We start from the raw sequence: 27,091 nt of genomic DNA, 5'->3' as shown, positions 1-27,091 counted from the left end.
TACATTTTCTTTAATAGAACTTCGACTCTCTTAAACTCTTCGAATTTACTCTATTAAACATTTATATTATAATATTACACCAAGTTGTTTAAGTAATCCACATCCCTACTAATTATATCAATTAGAATTACTTAAACCGTTAATACAAAAACTCTTAATATATTATTATTATCCGTGTATTAAGTATAGATTGATTTTATCGATATATGTACTTCATACGATACGTAACGAACCGTAAAGTCGTTTCTATACGTGACATCAATGGGACTTACGTTTTTTTATTGAGACGTTTTTTGAAAGTCTCTTGCATTTGGCAAACGGACTTGCGCGTAAAATTATAAATAATCCGGAGATTTGGTTATGCGGTTAAGAATTGGAATTTTCAAGATATCTTGATTAACAGGACCGGTGGCGGTTGGAGCAGTGACTTGGGAAAATAGCAGCATTCGACTGGAGGCACCGGTAACTTTAACTTACCTTGGGAGAGGCCTATGATCAGCAGTGGAGAAAGCAGACAGAATATCTCCCTCTTCCCTTTTCGAATGGAATTCTGTTACAACTAGAATAGATTCATATATTCGTGAATCTATTGTAATTATTCATTCAAACTTTGGTATCCAATGTCTTTAAAGCAAGCAGTTGCTGACTAATAAACTTAAAGTAAGTAAGTAACTTTGAACAGATTAATGGCTCCAAAACCACCAACGGGACAGTTCGAATTAACTATTCGAATTAATAAATTGAGATATAATAATATCTTCAATATAATAATTTAATAAAAATAAATTGTTGTTGTTTTTTTAAATAGATCATGTAACTGTGAGTTATAACTCATTAGTATCATCACATATCATGTATTATTTCTATTTACTCTTACGTATACTTTATTTACTTTAAGTCAATATTCAGTTTATACTTGTCTTGTCTAATTTTAACTGCCAGGTCATGGGAAAATTGCCGTGACGGATATTCGCGCGGTGCGAACTGCGAACGCATCTTTCGACTGAAATAAAGGTGTTGAAATTTACTAAGCAAGTCACGGTAAGCGGCGCGGCGATCGGCGGCGAGATTTGCGAATGTTGTCGCGCGAAGCGCACGAGTGTCCGGCAACGCGATGGGCGATAGAAATAGTCTAGGAACCAAAATGGTTTAGTTATATATACGAGTCGTAATGTTGGACTTAGAAATTTTTCAAAGCTTATGTTACATTTTCGTAACGTGTTCCACGATTTTTTCGTGGTAAATGAAGATATTTTTTATTTGTATTTAGAACTTTTTTATTTTGTAGTATTTAGTATATATTCTTTTCAAATTACATTTTACTTTTTCCTTCAAATTTCTAAACACTTGGAAATGATAAATCTCCATTTTGTTTAATACTAACTAGTTCAGTTATTTGGAAGTTTAGCTACCCACAGTATATTTAATAAATTTTCATTTATATTTAATAAACATGCAGTAAACACGCAGTAAAAAATAAATAAAGATGCAATTTCCATTATATCGTCCAAATTTAATATCTTGAACGAGAGCACAACTACTTTCCATCAACGTCAAGACAGCGTCAATTTATACGAATATTATAAATGAGTAACTTAGTAACTCTGTCTGTTACCCTTTCATGGCCAAACCACTGAACTGTATGAGATGAAACTTAGTATGAATCAAGTTTGAAACTCAAGGAAGGCTACTTTTTAATACGTAATACTTACAACGACGAGTATATCTTGCTCTCGGTCTATAACAGACGCGGCGGTGATCGCAATTGCATCGCACCGCTTTATTTTTATTTATTTTTTATGATAGAGGTTTATAGGTTTACAAATTCATTTATATAAATACAAAACATATTATTTGTTAAGGGGAATATGTTTTATAAAACAATATCATTTTACTTTTGTGATTTCAACAATATAGGAGTAAATATCATTTATTTTCATTTAATATTCCAATTTTTGTAACGTTATTTATTAAGAAATCCTTGGTATAATTCAGGAAAGCAGGGCATTTCAACATGGAGCATATGGACGAAATCGACCTGATTTCCTTATTGAGTACGCTACAACTATTTCCACAAATAACTGTAAAAAATTATTACAAACATAATAATATGAACACTTACGTAAGGCTCTTTAAATAGTAAAAAAGATTTCTTTAATTCAAAGGAATTACTATTCAAGAAAATATATGTACATACTTAGCTTTCAATATGTCCACAAGAGGAACTTCGTGTTCATCCAATTTTGATTCAATCAATGTACAAAGCTAGTTTGTTAGGTATTACATTGTTACTAAATTAACAGCAAAGAAAATCCAATCCAAGTTATATTAACTGATTGAAAAGGAAAAATGTTACAGCCCACTAGACGTCTTCAGTCTCCTTTCATGGAGAAGGTACATACTTCTATAGCTGATTGAACTTATGTGATATCATAGAATTCAGTTTTCGAACTCGACCGGTGGATTAATTATCGCACTTACATCAAGTTTCAGACTTAGTTGGATGGTGAAAGGAATATTATTTAGAATTTATTTTTAGTAAATAAATGGGATGTTTTTTTTTTAGTGAAGTTATTAACTGTAACGTGATAAAACAATAAAATACCAGCGAACTATAATTAATACCCAATAACGCTCAGGAATTATGTAGTTTTCTTTAAGTGTTTTTTTTAGAATTAGACAAACCAATATTACCCCTTTATATTATTGTTATAGAGGTAACGATCGTGGGAAAATTCCGAATATGATATATATGTACGTAAACCTAATATCTCAAATATCTCAGGCTCCAAATATCTCAATGCTAAGCAAATATTAGTTTGTCTTCTAGAATTCATCATATGCGGTCGAGGGTTGGTGGCCAAATATGTGCCTGAGTTTTATCCAACATAATTTACAGATTATCTTACGATATTGCCGCTGCTAAGCACGATAAAAATTATGAACTCAAATTAAGCACATCAAGACTCGTCGTACAAATATAATTTTATTAAAATTGATATACTAAACACAAATCCTTGGTGGAACACACTCCAATTCCTTCTCCTTAGTGAGAGAGGATGCATTAGCCCAGCATTGGGATACAACTACAACACAACAACAACAAGAGATTCTTACTTTACTACTAGAGTTTATTGAAATTTGAGATTCAATCTAAAATCACTTCGTGAGCGGAATTTCTTACTTAGGTTCACAATAGATAAATAAAATTGAAAATCACGAACTTCGCGAATCGTATTCGAATGATATCTTGTAATAATAGAAAAATAAAATTGAATTTTGATGAACAGTGAACAGAGATAGACACACATCACTGTTTATTTGCAAAACTTACAGTTTACAGTACTTACAATTAAGTTAATACACCGAAACGCCGATTTTAGATTTATCTACAATAATGTTAAAAAAATTGACTCGTTAGGTCCTCGTGACCGATTTGGGTTAAAAAATCCCAAACTTAGCAGTGAATAAGTGCTCCCCGCACACTTTAAACATATTATAAATATGGTAGCAATTCGATATGGTCGGAAAATCATTAGTCTCAACTACATCCTGAAGCACGGGGATGTGTAATCCTAAAAGTGTTATCAATTCCACTCGGGATTCGATCACAGAACTTTCGGATTTGCAGCCCTATAAACTACGTACTGAATTAACGAGGCAATCAAAGCGACGAACTGATAAGCTTAATGACTTTAAAAAAAAGAAAGTTCGAAGTTTTAAATAAAGGAGACGAAATAAAGTTAGCGATAAGGACTGTATTTTTTAAGATTAGTAAGGTTTTTTTTACGTGGAATAAGTATTTTGATAATTTAAAGATTAAGTTAAATTAAAGGTTTTTAGCTCAAAAATTTAAAAAGGATATTGACTTAACTTTGTTCACGGGAATTTCCAGAACCTTCGATTTTTAAAAGAATTTATTTTTAAATATTTGTGAGACAAAAACGAATTGTATATATTTGTATCGCACTTATTTGGGTGGATGAACATCACTCGCTGTAACGCGGTGATGTAAGAGTATCTGATTGTTATTGATACTTATTAACATTATAATCATACACAGTTAAACTAATATACTTGGTGGTAGGGCTTTGTGCAATTCCGTCTGGATAGGTACCACCCACTCATCAGATATTCTACCACCAAACACCAGGCCTAAGTATTTTTGTGTTCCCGTTTGAAGGGTGAGTGAGCCAGTGTAACTACAGGCACAAGAGACATAACATCTTAGTTCCCAAGGCAGGTGGCGTGATGTAAAAAATGGTTAATATTTCTTACAGCGCCATTTTCATATGCTTGTGCGTAATATATTGGTAATTAAAAAATCAGAATTGAATATTGTCTTATTTTCTAATGAAATATAAAGATTGGTGTTATTTGTGTAAACAATGATCAGCATCTCGTTTATTACAAAAACGTTGGATCGCTTTAATTAGCTTGGTACATGCAGCGTGCTTGGGAACAATGGTGCATTGTAATTAAAACAAGCAGCAAACTCTGTAAAAAACGTAGCGTAACGTTAAAGGAAGAGATTGGGGAGGTGAACTAGATACATTTTTCTGAGACTGACTGACATTATAGACTGACATTACCTGTGTTCTGATTCAGACTATTCATTATTAATGAGTACAGGCAGCCCTCGACTTACGTCGTTTCGAATTACGTCGAACAATGTTTTGACCCTATTCCTCAAGCATACGTCAATCGTTACGATTTCCGGCATAGGAGAATTCTCTTGTCGCGAGGCCAATGTCATAGCAAGAAGAAAAAAAAACGAAGCAATTTAATATGTCTCGACTTACGTCGTTTCGATTTAGGTCGCGTATTTCGAGAAGCTAACATGCCGTTAGTACGAGGACTGCCTGTATTGCCTTTGCGTTATCGAGTAACAAACATCCTTCGCATTTAAAATTTTTGTAAGATAGTTTATTTATATTGTTACTTGTTTTTTAATCAAAATATTATTTATTCCAGGTTTTTACAAGCAATTTTATATAGTCAATTTACAGAAATGTATTAAAAGTAAAGCTACCACCGGATCGGAAAGTTGATTCTTCTCGGAACCGGCCAGGAACTGAGTAGAATTTAGATTATTTCTTCGTCATCTAGACTTTAATGTGATGTTATTGACGATGGCGTCAACCCATTGACATGTCGATTCACTCCAGCTTCAAAGGCATTTAAGTTTCGAGTTCTCTGAAGTACAGATACCGAATACCGAGGTAACAAATTCCTGCACTTGGCTTTGTATAATATGAAGCTGTTTAGTAACCATTCAGTCCTGATATTAGATATTTCCACCAAATTTGAATTTCGAACTCCGGTTATTCGGTTATAGACCAATGATATAGAAATTTATACGAATCTTACGTCTGTATAATTATTAATTTAATTTTATTCACGGGTTTTGAGTTACATTTTTACAAGTTACAGTTTACTAGTGACCTGCCCCGGCTTCGCACGGGTGCAATGCTGATACAAAATATACTACAGAATATCTTACAACGTTCACAGCTTTTTTGACATTAGACAATACAAACCTCTACGTCCCTGCATTTTAAATCTGTAATATCTTCGAAAATATTCATTTAAATTACATGCTGTGAAGGGCCATATTGATCTATATTAAATGCACAATGTATGTAAGGCACCTAATTAGATAAGGAATAATGATGTATTGCCTAAAATCGCTTCGAAAATAAGCCATTATTTCTCGTAAAAAGTAAAGGATAAAAAATGGTTACAGAGGGTTATCCCTAAGAGATAGATATGTACCATCGCAGATTTTTTTGAAGACCTTTTTTATTTATTTTTAACGTGTACAGAACTGTAGTACATTATTTTGATCTGTCTCGTAGGTTTCAGCCAGCGTTTGCAATGTAAGCGCAAAAAAATGTGTTTATTTACGACATCACTTTAGAAACCTCTAAAATAATCAGTGCTTCTCTGATATATTGTGCATGTATTATACAAAAAAACCTTCCCCTTGAATCAAATCAAATCAAAATATACTTTATTCAAGTAGGCTTTTACAAGCACTTTTGAATCGTCATTTAACAAACTATTTAAAGTAATGCTACCACCGGTTCGGAATGTAGATTCTACCGAGAAGAACCGGCAAGAAGCTCAGTAGTTACTCTTTTTCAACAATATTGGCTCTGCAAAACACTAGTAATTTATCTTTCACGCGGTGTCATCGACTTCAGACAGATTAATTGATTTTATATTTCATTTAATTATGAAATACAACATTGATTTACTAATGTTTATAAAAATATTTTTTACTAATCATAACTTGTTGAGGAGAAATATAAATCACTGTTATGCCATTAACGCGCGACCAACCATTGGATGTATGACATAAGTCCTTTGTTTCTATAATTACACTGGCCTCACCATCCGTAAAAAAAGCTTTTTATATTCATAATGAGTAGCGAGTATCAAGGGTAACTGGAAAAAGGGTGTTTTTTTTATTTAACTATTTCTTTGTTTTCATGTAAGATTTTATCTTGAAAAAATAAAAGAAAATGTATTTTACGTTAAAAAAAAGAGGATATTTACCGTGTTTTTTATTTTTATTTGGTCGAGCTCAACATTTCGACATTATGTATGTATGTACACTACGAATGTCTTGTTCATGAGAACGAGCCCCCCCAAATATCGAGAAATAAAAAACACGGTAAGTATCTCGTTTTAAATACTTGTAGTAATAAAAATAACCATGTTAATTTAAAATCTTAAAAAAGGGGATATTATAAAGGAAAACATATATGTAATTTAAGTATAATTCAATATTTTCGAAAAATGTTTTTTTAAAGTTATTAAAAAGTCAACTAACTGCCTTTGCAAAGAATTGTTTTTTACAATTTTAATCTACGCGTTTGCTGTCGCTATAGCGGCTGCAGTCGATTTTTATTTTTCATACAAATTGCATTTTCAATGGTCGTGGCGTCATCCTAAAATATTTTGTGGATTGGCCTCGGAATTGTACCGTCGAAGATTTATTTGCAATAAGAGAACTAGTCTTATAGATTGCTTTTAAATATTTTTATGAATACTGCGGCTTAACATATTCGTTGGATGAATTTCCTGTATTTATATCTTTATTTTGGTTTAAAACCTTCTATTATATCACGTATTATTTTTTGATTGGTTAAATTAGTACTAGGCATTATAATTATATCGGTCTGTTTTGATTGGTAGAAATTCAATTGGAGAAATAATTTTAGTTTTATAATTACTATATTACATTGTAAAATCTGATTGGTTGATTTGTATTATCTCCATTTAATTTTGGATGTTGATTGGTCAATAATAAAATGTCATAGTAATCTTTGGTACACTTTATTAATATAATGACAGCGAATTGCACAAGTTTCATCCATCATTGACACATTAGTTACTTACAAGGCATCTTATGATAATTCTAAACAATCCTTTGAGAATATTTAAAAAAATAATTTACACTAACATTAAATTCTAAACAAAAAGCAAATCCGCCAATGGGCTCACAGTTCCTCAGAACATAATTGACGTAAATGCTTTTTTATATATTTTATTTACAGAAATATACAATTTTCGACCTAGTACTAAATACATTTAAGGGTGAACATCGAATGACATGATTAACTATCCTTACATTGTTACATTAATTTTAATTGTTATATATTAATATTTATTTAATATGAAACTACGTTTATATTTTACATTACTTATAGCTTAAAGCTGGTGATGATTAGTCGCATTTAATGGCTTCGTGTTCTTAATTCGCTTCCATGGCAATACCTGAAAATAAAATTGAAATGTTATTAGTTATGTGTTATGTCCTCATCATTAATACGCATGCGCGTGGTTATCACGTCGACTGACACCTATTCCCAAAACATGGTGAGTATTCGATTCGATAAATCGAAAATAGATCAGTAACATAATGAACGGTTCTTTTGAAAGGAAAATCTATATACGCAATTAGATAAATTAGTTATAATTGAACATTACACTGAAATAGATATTTTAAGTGGCAATTGAAATAGATATTGCAGATGGACTTAGTAAAATTTCGAATATGATTGTAAATTTGGCTAATATCCACCTTGCTAATTTTAATTTTAAGGACGCTGATCCGTTTCTTTAATTTCATCCAATAGATTCGTTCAACGTGTGAGTGTGTTTATCTTTAGCACCAAAACAATAAATATAGTTTCTAAAAATGGAATGTTTTTTATTGCTCTGTAATTGTAGTAATATATATACATATATTTTTAATTTTCTGCAGCTGAAGCCGCATGGCATAGTGGTTATAATATATCTACTATGAAGTCATATACTGAAATGTGTTCAAAAAAGTAACCGAAGACTTCTTCTCAGCTCTCCCATAGAAGCTTCACAAATTCTGTCGATATTTTTACGCTTAAAATAATTGTACAATCTTACTTGAATATACATTTTTGTGTTTGAATTTAATAAAATTGAGGCGCGTAATACCCTCAAACTGACCATAACCTTCAGGAGGCCGAGTTTTAAATATAAAATTTATTTTTACTTGCTACTAAAAACCAGAGTTCATATTTTACTACGCAATACGATCGACGATCGATATTTTTATTGCATATAAAAATTTACGAGTAATTTTTGAGTGGTTTGGTAATGGTGGAAAAATATTGTTGTTAAAAATGAAACCAATCTGTGGAGATCATAGAGGCTTATTGTTGAGGAAGTTCGTATTTCGAATGTAATAAAATTTAAATATAATTTTATCTAATTTCTTCTCCATAGAATTTAGTGACCAAAAGACAACTTTTGACTCTCCTTTTTATTATTAACTTGTTGATCTTAAGGCTGCTTTAAATTTTTGATAATGATATATATCTGATAGTTTTTGTTAACTATAATTTAAATCAAATACATTAATAAGTAATGCTATTTCTAAATTGAATTTAAATTAAATTGATGTTAAACGGAATTTTGTATTCAGAGAATCTATTCTACATTCAGTCGAGATTTCTAAGTGGATCTAAACTTGAGATCGGCGGTTGATAATCCAGAGTTGAAGTGATTTATTCGCATGTGAAATTGCGATTTAGAATAAGTGACGTGATCAGCATCAAAGAGAATATTATGAAGTAAATTATTATGATTACTTTTGTAGCTGCGTAGTACAGCAACATGTCGAAATAATAATAATAATATCATAATCTGACTGTTGTTTTATCATCTCGTGAACCCACTGTTGCAGTTACAAATACCTTGTTATCCAGAAACTACTCTACAGTCCGGATCGGGTACATTTCCCGATCGAATGCATACCAATTGCGTTTGATCGCGTTGATAACTATTTTAGATACCATGAAAGTAGCAGTTGAAGGTGAATTTAATTGTAACTTCCTTAACGCTAAGATACTTCCACGCTTAATAAGTCGTATGTGCTTTTTTGCCATCCACAGTTTTGTGGTGTTAATATTACATATGTTTTTATGTATTTATATTCATATTTATGTGCGTATTGTGTACATGTGTATATTATATTTGCAATGCACTATTCGCAGTTCAAATTAATTGTTCTCACATTTATTTTACAATCAGTCCTCTGCCCAATGGTTGCCTGGTACAGATCGCTGCTTTAGCGATAAGGCCGCCTGTTGCACCTCATTCAACTTTTGTTAATTTAAACTTAGTATCGGTGTGTAATAATTAGTTACATTTAGCTTTAATTATTTTCCTAATACCTATTCCTGAGACTTATATTAACATAAATATTTTAATCTTACTTCAAATAAATGGCAAAGAAGGTTATTTAAATATCCTCGATAAAATGTCTTTATAGAACATTCAACTAAATAAGTCGTTTACTAAATATTATATTATATAAACATATTTTATTTAAATGATAAATTATCTCAAACATTTAAATTAAGGCTCATAAAATTAAGAGAGGAAAAGTAAAAACAAAAATACAACGTCAGGATTAATAAAAATACCAGGAAGTAATAATATACGTAAAACGTGACGATCTAGGGTCGTCGACTTTTGAAAATGGAACAAATTAATAATTCAAAGCACGAATAAGTGCAAATTTAAAAAAGTAAATAGATTATAGGGAGGAAAAGTTAATAAAATTTGTTGACTCTGTTTATCGACAAAGACTCGCCCTGATTTCAGACGAGCTGAATTATATTTGATCCTCGACTGTTTTATGAATATAAGGCTGTAAATATAAATACTGGTATCCGGTATGATTCACGGGAATAACGTTCTAAAAGGGCCAGAAAGATAAAAAGCGCTCGGATTTAAATGTATTCCTACAGGCTTGAAATAAACATGAGACATCTGAAAAACATGTCCACGGTAATGATTATTGATAGCTGTCCCAACCGAAGAGTGTATTTACGTTTAGTTGATATTTTGTCTTCATTAGTTACATGATTGAATGCTCTAGTTGATATATTTTGTTTTGGTATTATAAATGAAATATTAGAAAATGTTTTCAGTGACGAAACATTCAAGCGTGTTATGTTTTTTAATTGCGATAGAATCTAGATCTATATAATTCATCATTATTAACTCAAAGCACATCTACACTAACATTATAAATGCAAAAGCAACAATGTCTTTTTATCCTTCTATCTGACAAATAGTTTGTTATAGTTTTGGCAGCGGCGTCATAAAAATGCTCAAACTTATTTTGGCTTTTGGTGCGATCTTAGTCATATTTCTTTTGTCTGTTAATTAATGTTTGTATGCCGTGACAGCTAACATAAATAAATGACAGTCTATTATGCCTCACTAAATGTTTTTTTTTTTTTTTTTAATTTTTTTATCATCAATTTCTATGTTTGACATCTGTTGGCGATCCCGCGATGGATACTTTTTTTTGTAAATTATAATTTTTGTATGTTATTGGCAACCCTATGTGTAAAACGTGAATATTGTGTTTATAACACCTGAGGTGACGAAGTAGATTATATCAGCAAATAAGATTTGTAAATGAATTTCATAGCCATAGCGTGGATTGCGTTCTGAATTAGTATTAGCCTGTATCTTACTTAAATTAAATGTAACATAACTTTTTTATAGATTTAAATTATTGTAATGGCATATAAAATAAATGTGTTTTGACTACTATTCTACTGGTGGTAGGGCTTTTTGTTAAGTACCATACACTCATCGCATACTTAGTATTGCTGTGTTCCAGTTTGAAGGTTGAGTTAAACTACAGTGTAACTACAGGCACAAGGTACATAACATCTTAGTTCCCAAGGTTAGTGGCACGTTTTCGATGTAAGGAATTGTTAATACTTCTTACAGCGCCAATGGACGGTGACCATCAAGTGGCTCATTTATCCATCCTCCCACTTATATTATTGTTAAAAAAAAGTTTTCTCAAATTTTATTTTGAAAATATATCCAATATTTTCAAATCAAGCATTTCCGGAACAAAAATGTCTATTCATTACATATAAAAAAATAAAAAATAGCTGCAAATAAAATCTTCTAATAAAACGATTAACATTCCTTGTTACTTCTCTTTGTATTCGAGATTGCAAAACGTCTTTAAAGAGATAAAAGACTGATGCTAAAACTCAGAAAATATATCTTTGGCAGAATTATTATTATACAATAAGAAAAGTTTGTACAAACTAAATACGTCCTCTAGTATGGTCTGATGTCTTCTTAAGAGCAAACACTACTTCATGAAATATAGGCTCCTCAGGGCAGTTTATAGGGGAATAGGATAGGCACTATATACTCTGCTTATAATGCCTTTTACCATAAAACTTGAAATATACGACAATGTACTCCGTGTTGTGGATTCAGAACTTTATGAATTGATCTTCCATTAAAAATTCTGTTTTATGGTATATTTTTTCTACGTTTATTAACTTAGCTGACGTCTGTGTTTGAAATTATAATATAATTAAAACTTTTTTAAATTATTATGAATATGAGAAAAAGTTTATTTAGGACGACAAATAGGCATTCCTAACTTAAAATTATAATTGTTCAAAAATTTAGTAGAGTATTTTTCACGTAAAAGAAATAAGTTAACTATAAAACGATTTATGTAATTATGAAAAAATAAATTGCACATTATTGAATGCATAAATAGCAAAAAAAAATAAATATTTTATTATAATTTAGAGAAAATTGGATGAAAATCGATTCATATACATATATTATACATACAATGTTTTTGGTCACCATTTTTATTATATTTAAAAATAATATAAAAATGTTAACTTTAATGTGCAATAATCTATTAAAATCTAAACATTTTCTTGGTGGTAGGGCATTGTGTGAGCCCGTCTGGGTAGGTACCACCGACTCTTTAGATATTCTACTGCCAAACAGCAGTAGCCAGAATTGTTGTTTTCCGGTTTGAAGGGTGAGTGCGCCAGGGTAACTACAGGCACAAATGACATAACATCTTAGTTCCCAAGGTTAGTGGCGTATTGATGATATAAGGAATGCTTAATATTTCTTAAAGCGCCAATGTCTATGGGCGGCGGTGACCACTTACCATCAGGTGCACCATTTACTCGTCCGCCTATCTATATCATAAAAAAATATAACTATTAAAACAATTGTATACTTACTAAAAGTTAAAGAGCAGAAACAATCGGCTCCTTATCTGACGTCGCCATGGTCTTGTTTACAAACATATACATTTTAACACAGTCTTCATTTGGACTAGGTTTGTCCTCTGGTTTTTCATCTGGACTTATGTTTTCACCGTCATCTTCATATACCTTCAATTTTTCATTAAACTCTATTTTATATCTAACTGAAGGTTTCGTTACGGTGGAAGTTAACAACGACTCCTGGATCGTATCGTTTCCATTGCAGGTTTTTTCTGAACGATACATCCCTGTTCTCTCGGATTGGTTGAAATTTCTCTTTGGTTTTTTTGTTACGAATGCTCCAAGACAAGGAAGTATCTGCTTGAACTCCTTGCGGAAGTTTTCATTTAACCACGCGTAAAGGAATGGATTGTAACAAGTGGAAGACATTGCTATAAAATGTGCTATGAAGAATAACACCATGTAGTATCTCCAGTCTTCGGCGAAGGAGTAAAAGTCACTACTTATGTTAATCAAATTCAAAGGCAGCCACGACAGACCAAATATCGCGACCATCGCTATTAGCATTCTGTTTGTTCGTCTCTTCCTTTCTCTTTCTGCGTCTTCCTTTTTACTATTCTTACTGCCAGGCCTGGATTTAAGTCGATCGTTTAATTTTATACTAACGCAAGTGTAACAAAATGCCATAACGATAAACGGTAAAACAAATTGCATGATAGTCGTAACTGCTCCAAACGCCTTTCGGATCTGATCCGAGGGCCATTTTTCCGCGCAAAAAACATCTTGAAGTGCCATGTAATAACCGTAAGGAAAAGTTACTGATAGTGCGAATACCCAAATGAAAACAATGAGGCCAATACAAGTCTTAATTTTCATTCTAGGTTTAAATGGATATATTATCACGAAGAATCTATCAATAGCTATAGACGTTAGTGTTAAAGTTGAAATATAAACGCTGCATCCTTGTGCGTAAGGCATAATATGGCAAAGCAAGCCGCCGAATACCCATCTACCCAAGAAAGTGTAAAGAGGAGTAAATGGTACAGCAAATACACAAAGTAATATGTCAGACAAGGCGAGGTTCGTGATAAATAGATTAGTGACGGTTTGCATGGCTCGGTTTCTGATTACCGCATAGCAAACAAGGGCATTACCGAAGATACCAACTACGAAAATAATCGTGTAAGCTGTACAAAAAGCGGCTTGAATCACTTTATCCTCGATTGGGTCTGGCGTTGATGTGATATTATCATTTTGGCTGTTATTGCTGGAAGCGCTGATGTTGTAATTGTACCACGTTTCATTGGCTGTCCATTCGTTCTGCATAATTTGTTTGTCTATTTAATTTAGCATCATAAGCCGTCTGGGTTCGTTATTGGTACTATCATGTTGGTATATGTGGTACTGTTTAAGACTTTTATTTCTAACTTGAAGATATTTGCTTTTCATGCTGTTTCCTCCAATTTCACGTAGTTTTTTTCGCGGTTTAGTAGTTAAGCGAAATATTATTCATTCTATTAGTCATACTCTTCAAGTGTTCAATATCTGAAACAAAATAAAAATAATCAATAAAATAGAAATAAACATAACTGTTTTATAAAAGGCCTATTTACATTTTTTTGTGAAATAATATTACAAAGAAAAAAGTTAAGTTCGGCTCAACGTTTTTTTTTAAATTAGGAAAAATTTGAGTACTAGTTTGTATTGAAAGTCACTCCGAATTTTTTCTTTCGAATAATGATATTTTGTACGTAGTGAATTCATCGGAATTACCTATCACTGTTAAATTATCATCCTTAGTAATATTATAAATGACATGTGTCTGTCTCTTTATTATAAACTAGCTACCCGCCCCGGCTTCGCACAGGTGCAATGCTGCCACTAAATATACTACAGAATGTCTTACAACATTCACAGTTTTCAGTCGTTAGACAATACAAGCAGATTAAATTACATGCTGTAAAGGGCCATTTTGATCTATATTAAATGCACAATGTATTTAAGGTATTTAATTGGATAAGGATTAATGATATATAGCCGTATCAAAATCCATTGTGTAGTTTTAAAGATGTAAGCTTAGATAGGGACAGACAACGGTAAGCTACTTTGTTTTGTAGATAGTATCTAATGATATACGACTAAACAGACGAAGGTAAAATTTAAAATGGCGATAGTTAACTCCTGGGAAAGGACATGGGTTTATTTACAACAATCATCAATGACGTAACATATTAAACATTCATGCGAATAAAGCTTTTCAATTTGTGCAAAGTCTTGGCATCCGCCACTCAGGACATATTCTAACGCCAAACAGAATATTTAATATTGCATTTTGGTTGGAAGGCCAAGGCCAGGAAGGAATGACCAAGTGTGACAATCACAAGGGACATAACATCTTGGTTCCCAAGGTTGGTGGCGCATTGGTGAATATGTACAGCGCCAGTATCTATGGACAGTGATTACGACTTACCGTATTACATTACATACATACATACATTAGCAGCCTGTAAATTTCCCATTGCTGGGCTAAGGCTTCCTCTCCCTTTGAGGAGGTTTGAAGCATATTCCTCCACGCTGCTCCAATGCGAGTTGGTGGATTACACATGTGGCAGAATTTCGTTGAAATTAGACACATGCCGGTTTCCTCACGATGTTTTCCTTCACCGCCGAGCACGAGAGCCGAATTATAAACACAAATAAGCACTTTCATTTGCTGCCTGCGGTGCCTGCCTGGGTTTGAACCCGAAGTCATCGGTTAAGATGCACGCTTTCTAAACACTGGGCCAACTCGGCTCCCTTTCCCTTAACGTATAAAAAGTCATAAATGAAAACTAGGTTTCAATAAAAAAAAAAAGGATTTTATCAATTTAAATTGTACTCACTAACCTATCAGTCACGATACGTTCCATCTAACGACCAATCACGGAACAAATGATTAGGTAATCTAAACAAGTGCAATTTTACGACGGATTAAATGGCCGTAAAGATAGCAAGTTGTCAACTAAATTACTGAGATGTTAAGGAAATTTACATATTCGTGTAAATGATATAACGCTTCTGTTAATACTGTAAATTACCCTGTCAAACTAAATCGTCGTATTAAGCTTATTGTATTAAGTGATATATTATTCGATCAATTTCAGAAGTATAATACACAACTAGTATATAATACTGATATCATATGAATGGAGGTCAGTTTTGAAATTGGAACAGCCACCTGAATCTGTTTTAAATGAACTTAATAAAACGTTTGTAACTAAATATCTCTAATGATTATTTCATTTGCAAAAATGAGTCGTTATTGGATTGAATACGAAAATCTATTAAATATTGAGTACTATTTTGTATATGAAATAAAACAGACAAATTTGCCATCTAATGGCAAGTGGTAACTGTCATCAATTATATATACTAACATTGCAAGAAATATTAACTATTTCTTGAAAACATAAACTGTAGAAATTAAGATCTTTTTGGACAACATCACATACATTACTCTGACCCCAATGTAAGTAGCTAAAGCACTTGTGTTATGGAAAGTCAGAAGTAACGACGGTACCACAAACACCCAGACCCAAGACAACATAGAAAACTAATGAACTTTTTCTACATCGACTCGGCCGGGAATCGAACCCGAGACCTCGGAGTGGCGTACCCATGAAAACCGGTGTACACACTACTCGACCACGGAGGTCGTCAAAGATCTTGTACCTGTACATAGAAAAAATAAAACTATTTGGCGCCAGAACAAGTTATGAGTGGATAAACTATTCTGACGGGCTTGAACAATGACAATTTTTTTATGATATAGATTGGCCGACGAGCAAATGAGTCACCTGATGGTAAGTGGTTACCAATGCCCATAGACACTGGTGCTGTGAGAAATATTAAACATTCCTTGCATCGCCAATGCGCCCCACACATCTCCTTTGTGCCTGTCGTTGCCCTGGCCAAATCACCCTTCAAACCGGAATACAACAATTCTGTCTACTGCTGTTTGGCGGTAGAATATCTGATGAGTGGGTGTTACCCAGACGGGCTCACTCAATGCCCTACCATCAAGCAAAGCCTACCTAAAATGTTCTCCAGCTTAATAGCTACAAAAATCTTAAGCAAAGTTTGTCAACATGATCTCAATTAATGACCGATGATTTATGAATTATCGTCAAGTCATTTTACTATCATAAACTAGCATTGTTTACGCGCTGATAGACTTTAACGTTTATCATTGTAATTAGAAACTATCAAAAGTTACTGTCCTTAATGTCAGACAAATGATCTTAAGTTCATAATTCCAGCATCGTAACAAACACGTCATATTGAGATAAATTAATATGTTGTTGTAATCAAAACGATTGGTATATTAATATGGGTTTCTTGGCACTTCAAAGACTAAGTTAGAAGTTCAAAAGGTAATTATATTAAGTTACTTTGTTTTAACAATTATAAAGTTATCGTTGTTCAGTTAATTAATAATTTTAGCTGGATTTGATTCAATCGGGCTAAATTGAAACAACTCTGTAGTAATGTTTTGCAATTAAATTTTAAGTGTAACTATGTAATGTTATTTCCAGTAAATATTCTGTATAATAATTGTAGAGTGAGGTAGCTGCTGCTAGCTTAATATTTATCGATACAAATGTATTAATATAGTTTTATTATAAATTCGTTTATATTATTATTACTTTAACTATTAGTCTAAAATTGTTGTGTTCGGTATTCTTATATATTTGCGCCTATACGAGTTGGTTTTCATCGATCAAGTACCATTATCAAAATCGATTGAACTAATCGATTTAATGAAAAGCTAATTTTCAAATTGATGATTTTTTTTAATCGATTCTTACAATAAAAATCCAATAAGTTTAAATTTATTCGATTTTGTAAACTAATATTAGTTACATAGTGTGTAGTTTAACTTTTCAGTTGTTATTCATTTTTTCAATTTAACTTCGATACATTATAATCTGCCGTAAAAATAGTAGGTTAATTTGTATGCAGTATGTTACGATTTACAATTTTTTATTATGTTGTTTTAATGGTAGGCGGAGGAGTAAATCAGCCACCTGATGGTAAGTGGTCACCAATTTGTTGATATATTGGCGCTGTAATAAATATTAATCATTATTCATTTTATCCTCGATCATAACCCTTTTTTACGCGTCTGGGTCGAAGCAATTACGAAATAAAGTCGTTCGATCAGACTACCAAATGTAATATTAACAAAGACCGAGCATTGTATAATCAGTGAAGGCGGTAACATCAATCATACCGATATTTGATTAATTACGTACGGCAAACAAATCGAGAATATTTTTTCCCAATCTTAGTTTTTATTATTTCAATTGTGGGATTGACTTGACTTATTGATTTTAGATGTACAGTCAAATAGAACATTATCTTGCTAATGTTATTTTTATGCTTATTAAAAAAATGGGTACACTCAAAAACTCAAGGCATTTTCAATTCGGCACACGGAAATCCAGTAGTATTAGATATATCGACATTTTACTGGATAAAGGATTATGCAGATGGTAAGAAATGTGTGGGGATAGCATTCGTTGATTTCGACGATGGATAAATATTAATTCAAATATTGTATTTAATAATCTCTGCGAGATCGAATCAGAAATGAGGAGATCCGCAGAAGAACTAAGTCACCGACCGACCGGAAGATGCAGCGTGGGTAGGCCCCCCACAAGGTGGTCCGACGACCTGGTGAAGGTCGCGGGAAGCCGCTGGTTGCGGGCTGTCTAAGACACGTCGTTGTGGCGATCTTTGGGGGAGGCCTATGTCCAGCAGTGGACGTCCTTCGGCTGTCATGAATGAATGAATTGATTTAATAATCTATGTAACTGATTGGCGGAATAGTGTAACTACTGACTTTCTTGCCAGTTCTTCTCGGAGCCATCTACATTCTATACCAGTGGTGGCTTTAATTTAATATATACAAGTAGAATGAATCAAAAGTGCCCGCAAGAGCCTATTTGAATAAAGTATATTTAGATTTCGATTTAATTATTATAGTGTAATTACTAGGTATGTAATAATTGATGTTATTGTTGCAGTGTGTACCGTACATTTAATTTGCAAGCTGAGTGTTGTAATTGAACAAACAGTGCTGTGTTGACACGCGATATACAGATTATAAACAGCTTAATGATCTATCCATATTTTTTATATGAAAATAATAAAATCACGAATATTCCATTATGTTTTTTTTTTCTAAAACAAATTAAACTGTTTCTGTGTAAAAGCGTTCTTTATTTAAATATATTTGTTTTTTTTTTTTCAAATAAAATAAAAAGCAGACGCATTTCGTTTTAAAATAAATATAGTTAAGAAAATTTTCTTTTGCTCAAAGTGTGACTGAATTAAAAACTTTTCCAATTTTCTTTTGGTCTACGTTCTCAGTAACAAAAACTCAGAAAAGTGATTCAAATAAATACAGGAAATAAAATAGTTTTTATATGCCGCTGAAAACGGCTAAATAAAAAGTGTAAAAAAAGTAACCGTTAAAAATACACTACTATTTTTGTTTTATTGTTCTACTAAATCATATTACAATTGAAACATTCGAAATTCAAATATATTTTTTTTTTTTAGTAATTCTAACCAAAACTAATATACATCGATTAGTAATATTATAATAAAAACATTTGCAGCTCGCTGGACTCTTTTTTTAAATTACGAAACATCGTTACCAAGGACTAAGCTAGTGACAATACAGCCTAAAAAATATATCTAAATATATAGACCAGCGATTGTTATCAGTTCGTAAATCAGTGACGTCATATTTGCCAGTGTAATTTTTTGCCATAATAGTTGATGTAGGCTTAGACTCAGTTTTAAACACGTGTCGGCCGATATACATGACAAGGGACGGGAATCGTATAATGGCTTATGTTAATACCAATATGTCCCAGTTGATATTATTTCTTTTTGAACTTCAACAGTAATAACCTTAGGTGATGATAAATTGAGATTTATTTCTTCCGAGGTTTGTATTTGTTTCACATAAATTGTATAAATTATATCACGCCGTAAAATTGTATCGTTTAATTATAATCTATGTCGCAAGATTCTAAACTACCTAATCATTGTGTGTGTGAGTACCAAACAGCACTGAGTGAGATGCGAGAGCCACTGCAACTACAAGTACTACGGACATAACATCTTAGCTTCCAAGGTTACATACAACGACCTAAGTGAAAACATGACCATAAAATAATTGATTCAAGTATTTATTTTTAATCAAAATTATATAGCCAAAGTATTATTTAAGCCCATTTATTTGATTGGTAACGTATGCCACTACATAATATTAATAATTAAACCCTCAATCCTTTTCAGTTGCACAGTAAGTTCATAAATAAGTCGGAAACGGAGATACTGTTTTGTTGATTTTGTTTTTGACGTAGGTAGCATGTCACGTATGAAAACATAATGTAGACTAGGGACTGACGTTGAAAAAGGTTGATTTATTTTATAAGTACAAATATAAACTAGCAACCGCTTATTTAAAGCTAAAGATACCGAGGTTCCAAATTTAAATCTTGGGTCGATAACAGACTGAATTATATTATAACTTATTTTTTTTATCTGTATATACATCAGGCTAATACGAAGTACTAAATGCGTTACATTTCAAATGGAATGGAACAGTTTATCAGCGGATAATGATTTAACTCCATATACAACTTATTTATTCAGGGCTGGTTTAAGCAAGCGCGGGGCCCGTAGCAAATAATTTTAAAGAGCTCTATAGGCCCTGCTAACCCCTGACCCCCTGACAAGTGCAAAGAGTCAGGGATGAGATTGCCTGGCAATTCAGAATAATTTTTATATGAAAAGAATAATTGTATGCTCAGGCAGAGATGAGCGGGTTTAAATATGCGGGGGGTACATGTCAGTTACCTCCTGGTGGTGTACCCTGGGCAACGGGGCCGGCTTGAGCTTGCTCGTCGGCCACGGCTAAGACTGGCGGGAGGGATACCGCGGGGCCGCTCCTGGTACGTCCCTGATCGGCGTCAGGGCGGACCATGTGAGTGGCCTCGTTGGCTAGGAGGGAGTGGGAGGGCTCGCTACTCGAGCCTCCCAGGTGTTTTACACCGGCGGTCAGCGGCGGAACCTACCATCTTATCCGCCGCAGGGCGTCAGCTTCGTTGACGCCCAGCTTCCAGTGGCGGACTCGGGGGAGTTGGTCACATTCCAACGTGGAGGATGAGGGGGAAGGCGCGCACTAGGCGCGCTTTCTATGAATATTCAGCCGCCTTACGGCGGCTGCCGCTGGTGGGGTCGCGGTTGCATGCCCTTGGCGATCCCGTGGCCTCACCACTCGGCGGCATGGTGGAAACCCGAGGATGGTTTTAGTGGGTAGGACAGGGCATTAGCATTAGCGTGCCCTGGCACGGGGCATTAGGCCCCGGTTGAGTCCCACATACCCGTCCCGGTCCCCCAACCGGGCGGCATGCGTAAATGCATTTCCTCCTCGTTAAACAAAAAAAAAAAGGGTTTAAATATGCGGGAGCCCTTTTGTGCGGGGCCCATAACATTTGCTACTCTTGCTACATGGTTAATCCGACACTGTCTATATTGAATGCATTCATATATCGTATATAACAATATTATATAAATGTATTTTTTTTTAGTTTCATATTTCTGACTACTAATCCGATTTACATATAACCTTCATAAAATTTTAGTTTGTATCTCAGTTCAGACATAGTTGGTTTTGAAACGCCCGCTGCCAAAATTATAACAGATACACTTTATATGGGAAATTTGTGGATCTCTGAAATGTCTATTCAAAGTCAGTGACAACATGTCTGTACTGACTTTTATAATTAAAAAAATAACGAAGGAATGAGTTAAATATTAGTGTAATTAATCATTTTCTAAATTATATAATTAAACAAAAATGCGTGAAAAACACGCGGTCTTTGTTGTACAACTCTTAAATATTAATATTTTTTTTTAACCAATGAGATCATTGGTGAAATAAATTTTCTCAAATGAGTTATTAATTTTCATTTTGTAGTTTATCGTCTGATTTTTAATATAGAATTATTTTCATTTCATCACAAGTGAATGTCGAATAATACGAGTAAATACTCGTGTAAACGACATAACCAGTAAATACTAACTAGTAACTACGATGTCACTAGTACGACCGTATTTGCCACAGTAGTCATGGATGACTTCTTATTGGTAGTAAAATATCCTCGGGTTTAGGGGATTTCCACACAGAAACAGGAAAACTTTTATCGAAGCGATATACTATTAACGGAAATTAGCTTCGAAGTTGTGTGAATTTGTAGCCGGAGTTGAATGTTTGTCCTTTGAAATCGTCGAACGGAATTTATTTTATTGAAGGTTGAACTGTATACTAACCTATATTTAAAATTTTATTGCTTACGTTGTCTGTGATGTAATGGTTCAGACAAACATAAGGTAGATTAAAATGCTCATTTATTCACGAACAACCAGTGTAAAATTACTTGGTGGTAGGGCTTTGAACCAGCCCGTATTTTTGGTCTCACTCGTAAGATATTCTTGTGACAAACAGCAATACTTAGTATTTTTGTGTCCCGATTTGTAGGATGAATGAGCCAGTTAAACTAAAGCCACAAGGGATCACAGTTCCCAAGGTTGGTGGCACATTGGCGATTTTTTCTTTTTTTATTGCATATGTGGCATACACGTGTGCTGTTGAGTATGACATAGTTTGACGCCACAATCCTCGGCTAATACTCAGGTAATTTATTAATCCACCACTATGGGACCATTAGTTCTATCAGAATTAAAAAAGACAGGCTTGATAAGTAAAATACTAAAGTATAATTATTAAATTCAAAAGACTATCCTGTGACATTCATTAGTTTGAAATGGTTGGATCTGTCGGCTTAATTAATTGCATCGTTGTTTGAAATAAGTGCTATCGATTATCAAAGCTGGATCAATATTCTGGAATACATTTAGGTCTACTTTAGTAACTAATTACTATGTAGTTCTATACTCATTTGGCAGGTCGTCAAAGAGTATGTTTGTCGTAACGAATGCCATTTTGCAGAGACAAAATTACGCTGACAATTGTACCCATGAACTCATGAAGTAGGGCAGCACTCTGTTGACAGCATTAAGAACTGCGTACACAAAAACGTTTCGTGATAAGATAAGGACACAAAAATGTGGTCAGGAAATTAGATTTGACATCGAATGCTTTATGGTAGTTTATTGTTGACGAATGTAACGTATTGAAAATTATTAAAAAAAAGAGATATGTCGGACACCCGGTGAGAACGAGGTTGATTTATATATTTATATGTAAACATGCATTAAACAACAAACACTATGGAATAAATTATTTATTAGTAACGTATGAGAATAATTACACGGAAAAAAAACACAAAAAATTCACACGTGAATTAAATCAATAACAAAAATAAGTTTAAATGAATCTCTTTCTCTTTCTTATAAAAAGAAAACGTCAACGTTTTTATTTTGTGGGCATAATGTTTTTTCCTTATTTGACGATTTCTGTCATTTCACTCTACCTTCTACATCTTCCAATATTATGAACTATATATTTTGTATTGCAAGAATAATATATATCTTTACAGTATTTCGTATGTATTATGAGAATGTAGAAATTAAGATTGTGTGATTAAAATTCAAACGAAGTTTTGTACGGATACCGGGGGCTGCCTTCGTCTTAAATGACGAATCATTCTGATCTTATTTAAAAAAAATATATAACAATAAATATGAATATTAACCAGAAATGTCGTTTTTATTCGTTTAATAGGCAGTGAAATTCGTGTTCTATTTTTAAACATTTTTAGCGGATTATTCAACGCTCCAAAGTTGTGTTGCGCAATGAAGTGCACCGAAATGTTATCGATACATGTAATACATTTGCTCGATTCCTGATGTCAAGTTCTTATCCATTCATTCTTATAAATGATATAGATTGCTAATAGCAATCTAATAAAATAAAAAATTATGTAATAATTACTTTTCATTTTATAATTACATCATGTTTTTAGAAAATATATTCATTCCTGTTGTGTACTGTTTTATCCAAAGCAAAAATAAGAAAGTATCGATAATATTACGAAAACCTGCTTTACCTAAGATGCCCTTAGTTGTCTCTGTGTGTGTTGAATAACTATAGTCTATACGAGATAACTCCACAAATTTATGGATGTGTTTTTCTATTCGATAATGTATTTGTTTTGCAACATTTTTATGTGAGTGTTAAGATTATATCTTATACATTTGTGGTAATTATTTAGGCGGGAAAAGAGCGGGCGACATTTGAACTCATACTGATACGCATATCGTCTAAATTTATGGGCTAGTATTTAATGCTACAGGTGAGGTGCTGCGATCAAAATATTGGTCGCATCAATAAAAAAAAGATTAATTGAGTATTTCTATGATTTTTAGTAGCATCCCGGAGTTTGAAAGGGGCGTAGAGTTTGGTCCTGCGCCCAAGTTTTGTGCGGTCGTTTCGGAATGCTCATCATGTTATGAATGATGGATTATGGAGCACATCTGTGCTTGCGGACATTCGTGGTCTATAATATTTTCTGTGTTGTCCTCAACTATTCCCCGTTCACAGTTGCCGCTGAAGTCGTTATCGATCATAATATTACGTGGTTTTTAGTTCGAGATTTCGTAACCAAGATTTTTATTTTGTGATATTTTCAACCGAGTAGTTATTTTGTTCTTGATTTGATATCGATGAAAATATTAAGTAATATTTCTTATGAATTCCATTTTCTATATAACATTATTACATTAGCAGCCTGTAAATTTCCCACTGCTGGCCCAAGGCCTCCTCTCCCTTTGAGGAGAAGGTTTGGAGCATATTCCACCACGCTGCTCTAATGCGGGTTGGTGGAATATACATGTGGCAGAATTTCTTTGAAATTAGATACATGCAGGTTTCCTCACGATGTTTTCCTTCACCGCCGAGCAAGAGATGAATTATAAACACAAATTAAATATATTTATTTAATTTGTGTTTATAATTAAATATTTTTATTCTATATATTAAAATCAAAATTAAAATATTCTTTATTCAAGTAGGCTATAAGCCTATATAAGCCTATAGGCTATAATCATACCTACCTGCTCTCAAAATATCTTCTTACTCACACAAAAAGGTATTTTTTTTAAGGAAGCACGAAGTTGCCCACGCTGTTATATCATAATATGTATCATAATATGTAATATCATAATTTTATTATTATTGCGGATTATTGTGGCGGAGATGAGAATGCTGAGAGGAATGTGTGGTGTTACGCGAATGGATAGAGTAAGGAATGAGTACATAAGAGGAAGTTTGAAAGTGGCACCGGTAACCGAGAAGCTATCTGGAAACCGGCTGCCTTGGTATGGGCATGTTATGCGGAGGAATGAGGACCATGTTGTGAGAAAGGTTTTGAAAATGGATGTGGATGGATATAGAGGTAGGGAAGACCCAAGAAACGATGGATGGATTGTGTGAAAGACGATATGGTTAGAAAGAATGTTACTAGTGAGATGACGTCCGACAGAGAAGTATGGAAGAAGAAGACATGCTGCGCCGACCCCAAGTAAAATTGGGATAAGGGCAGGAGGATGAGGATGATGATGTATAATTTTATTATTATTATTAAAAAAGTGCAGTCACCGTTTTGTTTTTTTTCTTCCAGAATGTAAAAATCTAATATTTTTTTTATTGTATTATTTGTATCTTTTTGTTTTATCTTTAAATTTAATATGATCTCTAAAACTTAATTGAGGATAAAAAATATGAATTACAGTAATTGATAACGATTTTCATGTTATCGGAGACCTTTAATTTTTATTGATTACACGAAATTGATTCACTTCAAAGAAATCTAATTTAATAATCAATGTGTTAACTTGCTTCCAATAATATTTATATAGGATATCAGATGATTACGTATGATAAGGTTATAGTTATCGTATTCTTGTTAACATTTAGTATAAACAGTGCGGCACGAACTGATTGCCTCGTTGGTCTAGTGGTTAGATATAAGGCCACAGACTCCGGGCTCCTGGGTTCCAATCGATTGTAAGTTGGGTTTGGGATGATGAAAATTTGTACACTCACGTGCCTCGGAAAACACGTAAAACCGCTGGTCTTGCGCCTCAACTCTTTTTGGTCGTGTGGAGTTTCCCGTACTATTTTATTATAGGTGTAAACGAATAATTGTATTATACACCTTTATTTGTGTCTCCTCCTTTTCTTTCACATTAGTGCATTATAAATTGTCCACGTAGTTGGCTACTCCCCGAATAAGCCAGCGTGGCTGAAACAGGACCACACGATCACGGCATGAATTCTACATCGAAGTAGACAAGTGTTGAAGCAATTATTCGCTTTTACAATATTAATAATAATAAAACTTTATTATATCCGTAAATTTAAAACTTTTTTTTTTATATAAAATCTCAAACAGAACAAGGAAAAATAATTTAAGTAGCAAAATTGTCTGTAATAAAAAGAGTATAATAATTATACGAGGATGATATACCAGCACCAACTAAATCTGATAAAACGATTTTTAAATCGAACAGGTTATACCTTAAGGTGTACACCTTAAGGTGTAGGTTATACCTTATGCGGTATACTACAATATAAAACTACTGGAATGGAGGGTAATATAGTATAATTATCTTTACATAGTATTAAACAAAGTCGTTTACCGCTGTCTGTCCCCGTGCATGCTTTGATCTTTAAAATACACAACGGATTTTGACGCGGTTTTTATTAACAGATAGATTGATTCAAGAGGAAGGTTTATATGTATAATACATGCACAATATAGTAGAGAAACACTGATTATTTTAGGGATTTCTGAAGAGATGTCGTAAATAAACACATTTTTTTGCGCTTACATTGCAAACGTTGGCTGAACCCTACGAGATAGATCAAGAATTAGATTTTCGAAGCGATTTTAAGCAATACAGCATTAATCCTTATCCAATTAAGTACCATAAATAAATTGCATGTAACTTAAATGAATATTTTCGAAGATATTACAAATTTAAAACACAGGGACATAGCGGTGTGTATTGTCTAATGACTGAAAAAATTGTGATCGTTGTAAGACATTCTGTAGTATATTTAGTATCAGCATTGCACCCGTGCGAAGGCGGGGGCGGGTCGCTAGTAATAAATATTTATTAATCTAGTTATGTCTTACGTTATCATATCTCTAATATTTTCTTCGGAAATTTTACAAATTCTATTTACTGAGAATAAATAATAAAAGAGGTCATAAAGTTTAAAATTGAAAATATCGTACTAAAGGTAAGTTCACATGTTATAAAAGTGTTAAAAAATATGTATTTATACATAAACGGAATACAGCAATACTAAGTGGTTGATTTTTACTTGGTGGTAGGTCTTTGTGCAAGCCCGTCTGGGTAGGTACCATCCACTCGTCATATATTATATCGCTAAGCAGCAACATTTTATATTGCTGCGTTCC

At 33.1% G+C, this 27,091-nt stretch overlaps 1 protein-coding gene across 2 annotated transcripts in view; it reads right to left on the bottom strand.

The window, feature by feature from the left end:
• The window catches only part of LOC113393943 (prolactin-releasing peptide receptor-like), a 639,527-nt gene that overhangs the window by 560,764 nt on the left and 51,672 nt on the right, over positions 1-27,091 (bottom strand). The window contains exons 2-3 of one of the 2 annotated variants that reach the window (XM_026631065.2): positions 12,594-14,123; positions 7,329-7,785 (exon numbers count right to left, since the gene is read on the bottom strand). In XM_026631065.2, the coding sequence (XP_026486850.2) occupies positions 12,600-13,904 (1,305 nt within the window). In that variant the 5' untranslated portion in view covers positions 13,905-14,123 and the 3' untranslated portion in view covers positions 7,329-7,785; positions 12,594-12,599. Of the gene's footprint in view, positions 1-7,328; positions 7,786-12,589; positions 14,124-27,091 lie in introns of those variants that run through there. The other variant, XM_064217318.1, reaches the window with a different exon arrangement.

This window comes from Vanessa tameamea, chromosome 16, assembly GCF_037043105.1.
Source record: "Vanessa tameamea isolate UH-Manoa-2023 chromosome 16, ilVanTame1 primary haplotype, whole genome shotgun sequence".
Taxonomy (NCBI): domain Eukaryota; kingdom Metazoa; phylum Arthropoda; class Insecta; order Lepidoptera; family Nymphalidae; genus Vanessa; species Vanessa tameamea.
Note: the sequence above shows the minus strand (reverse complement) of the source record. Positions and strands in the feature narration are given on the sequence as shown.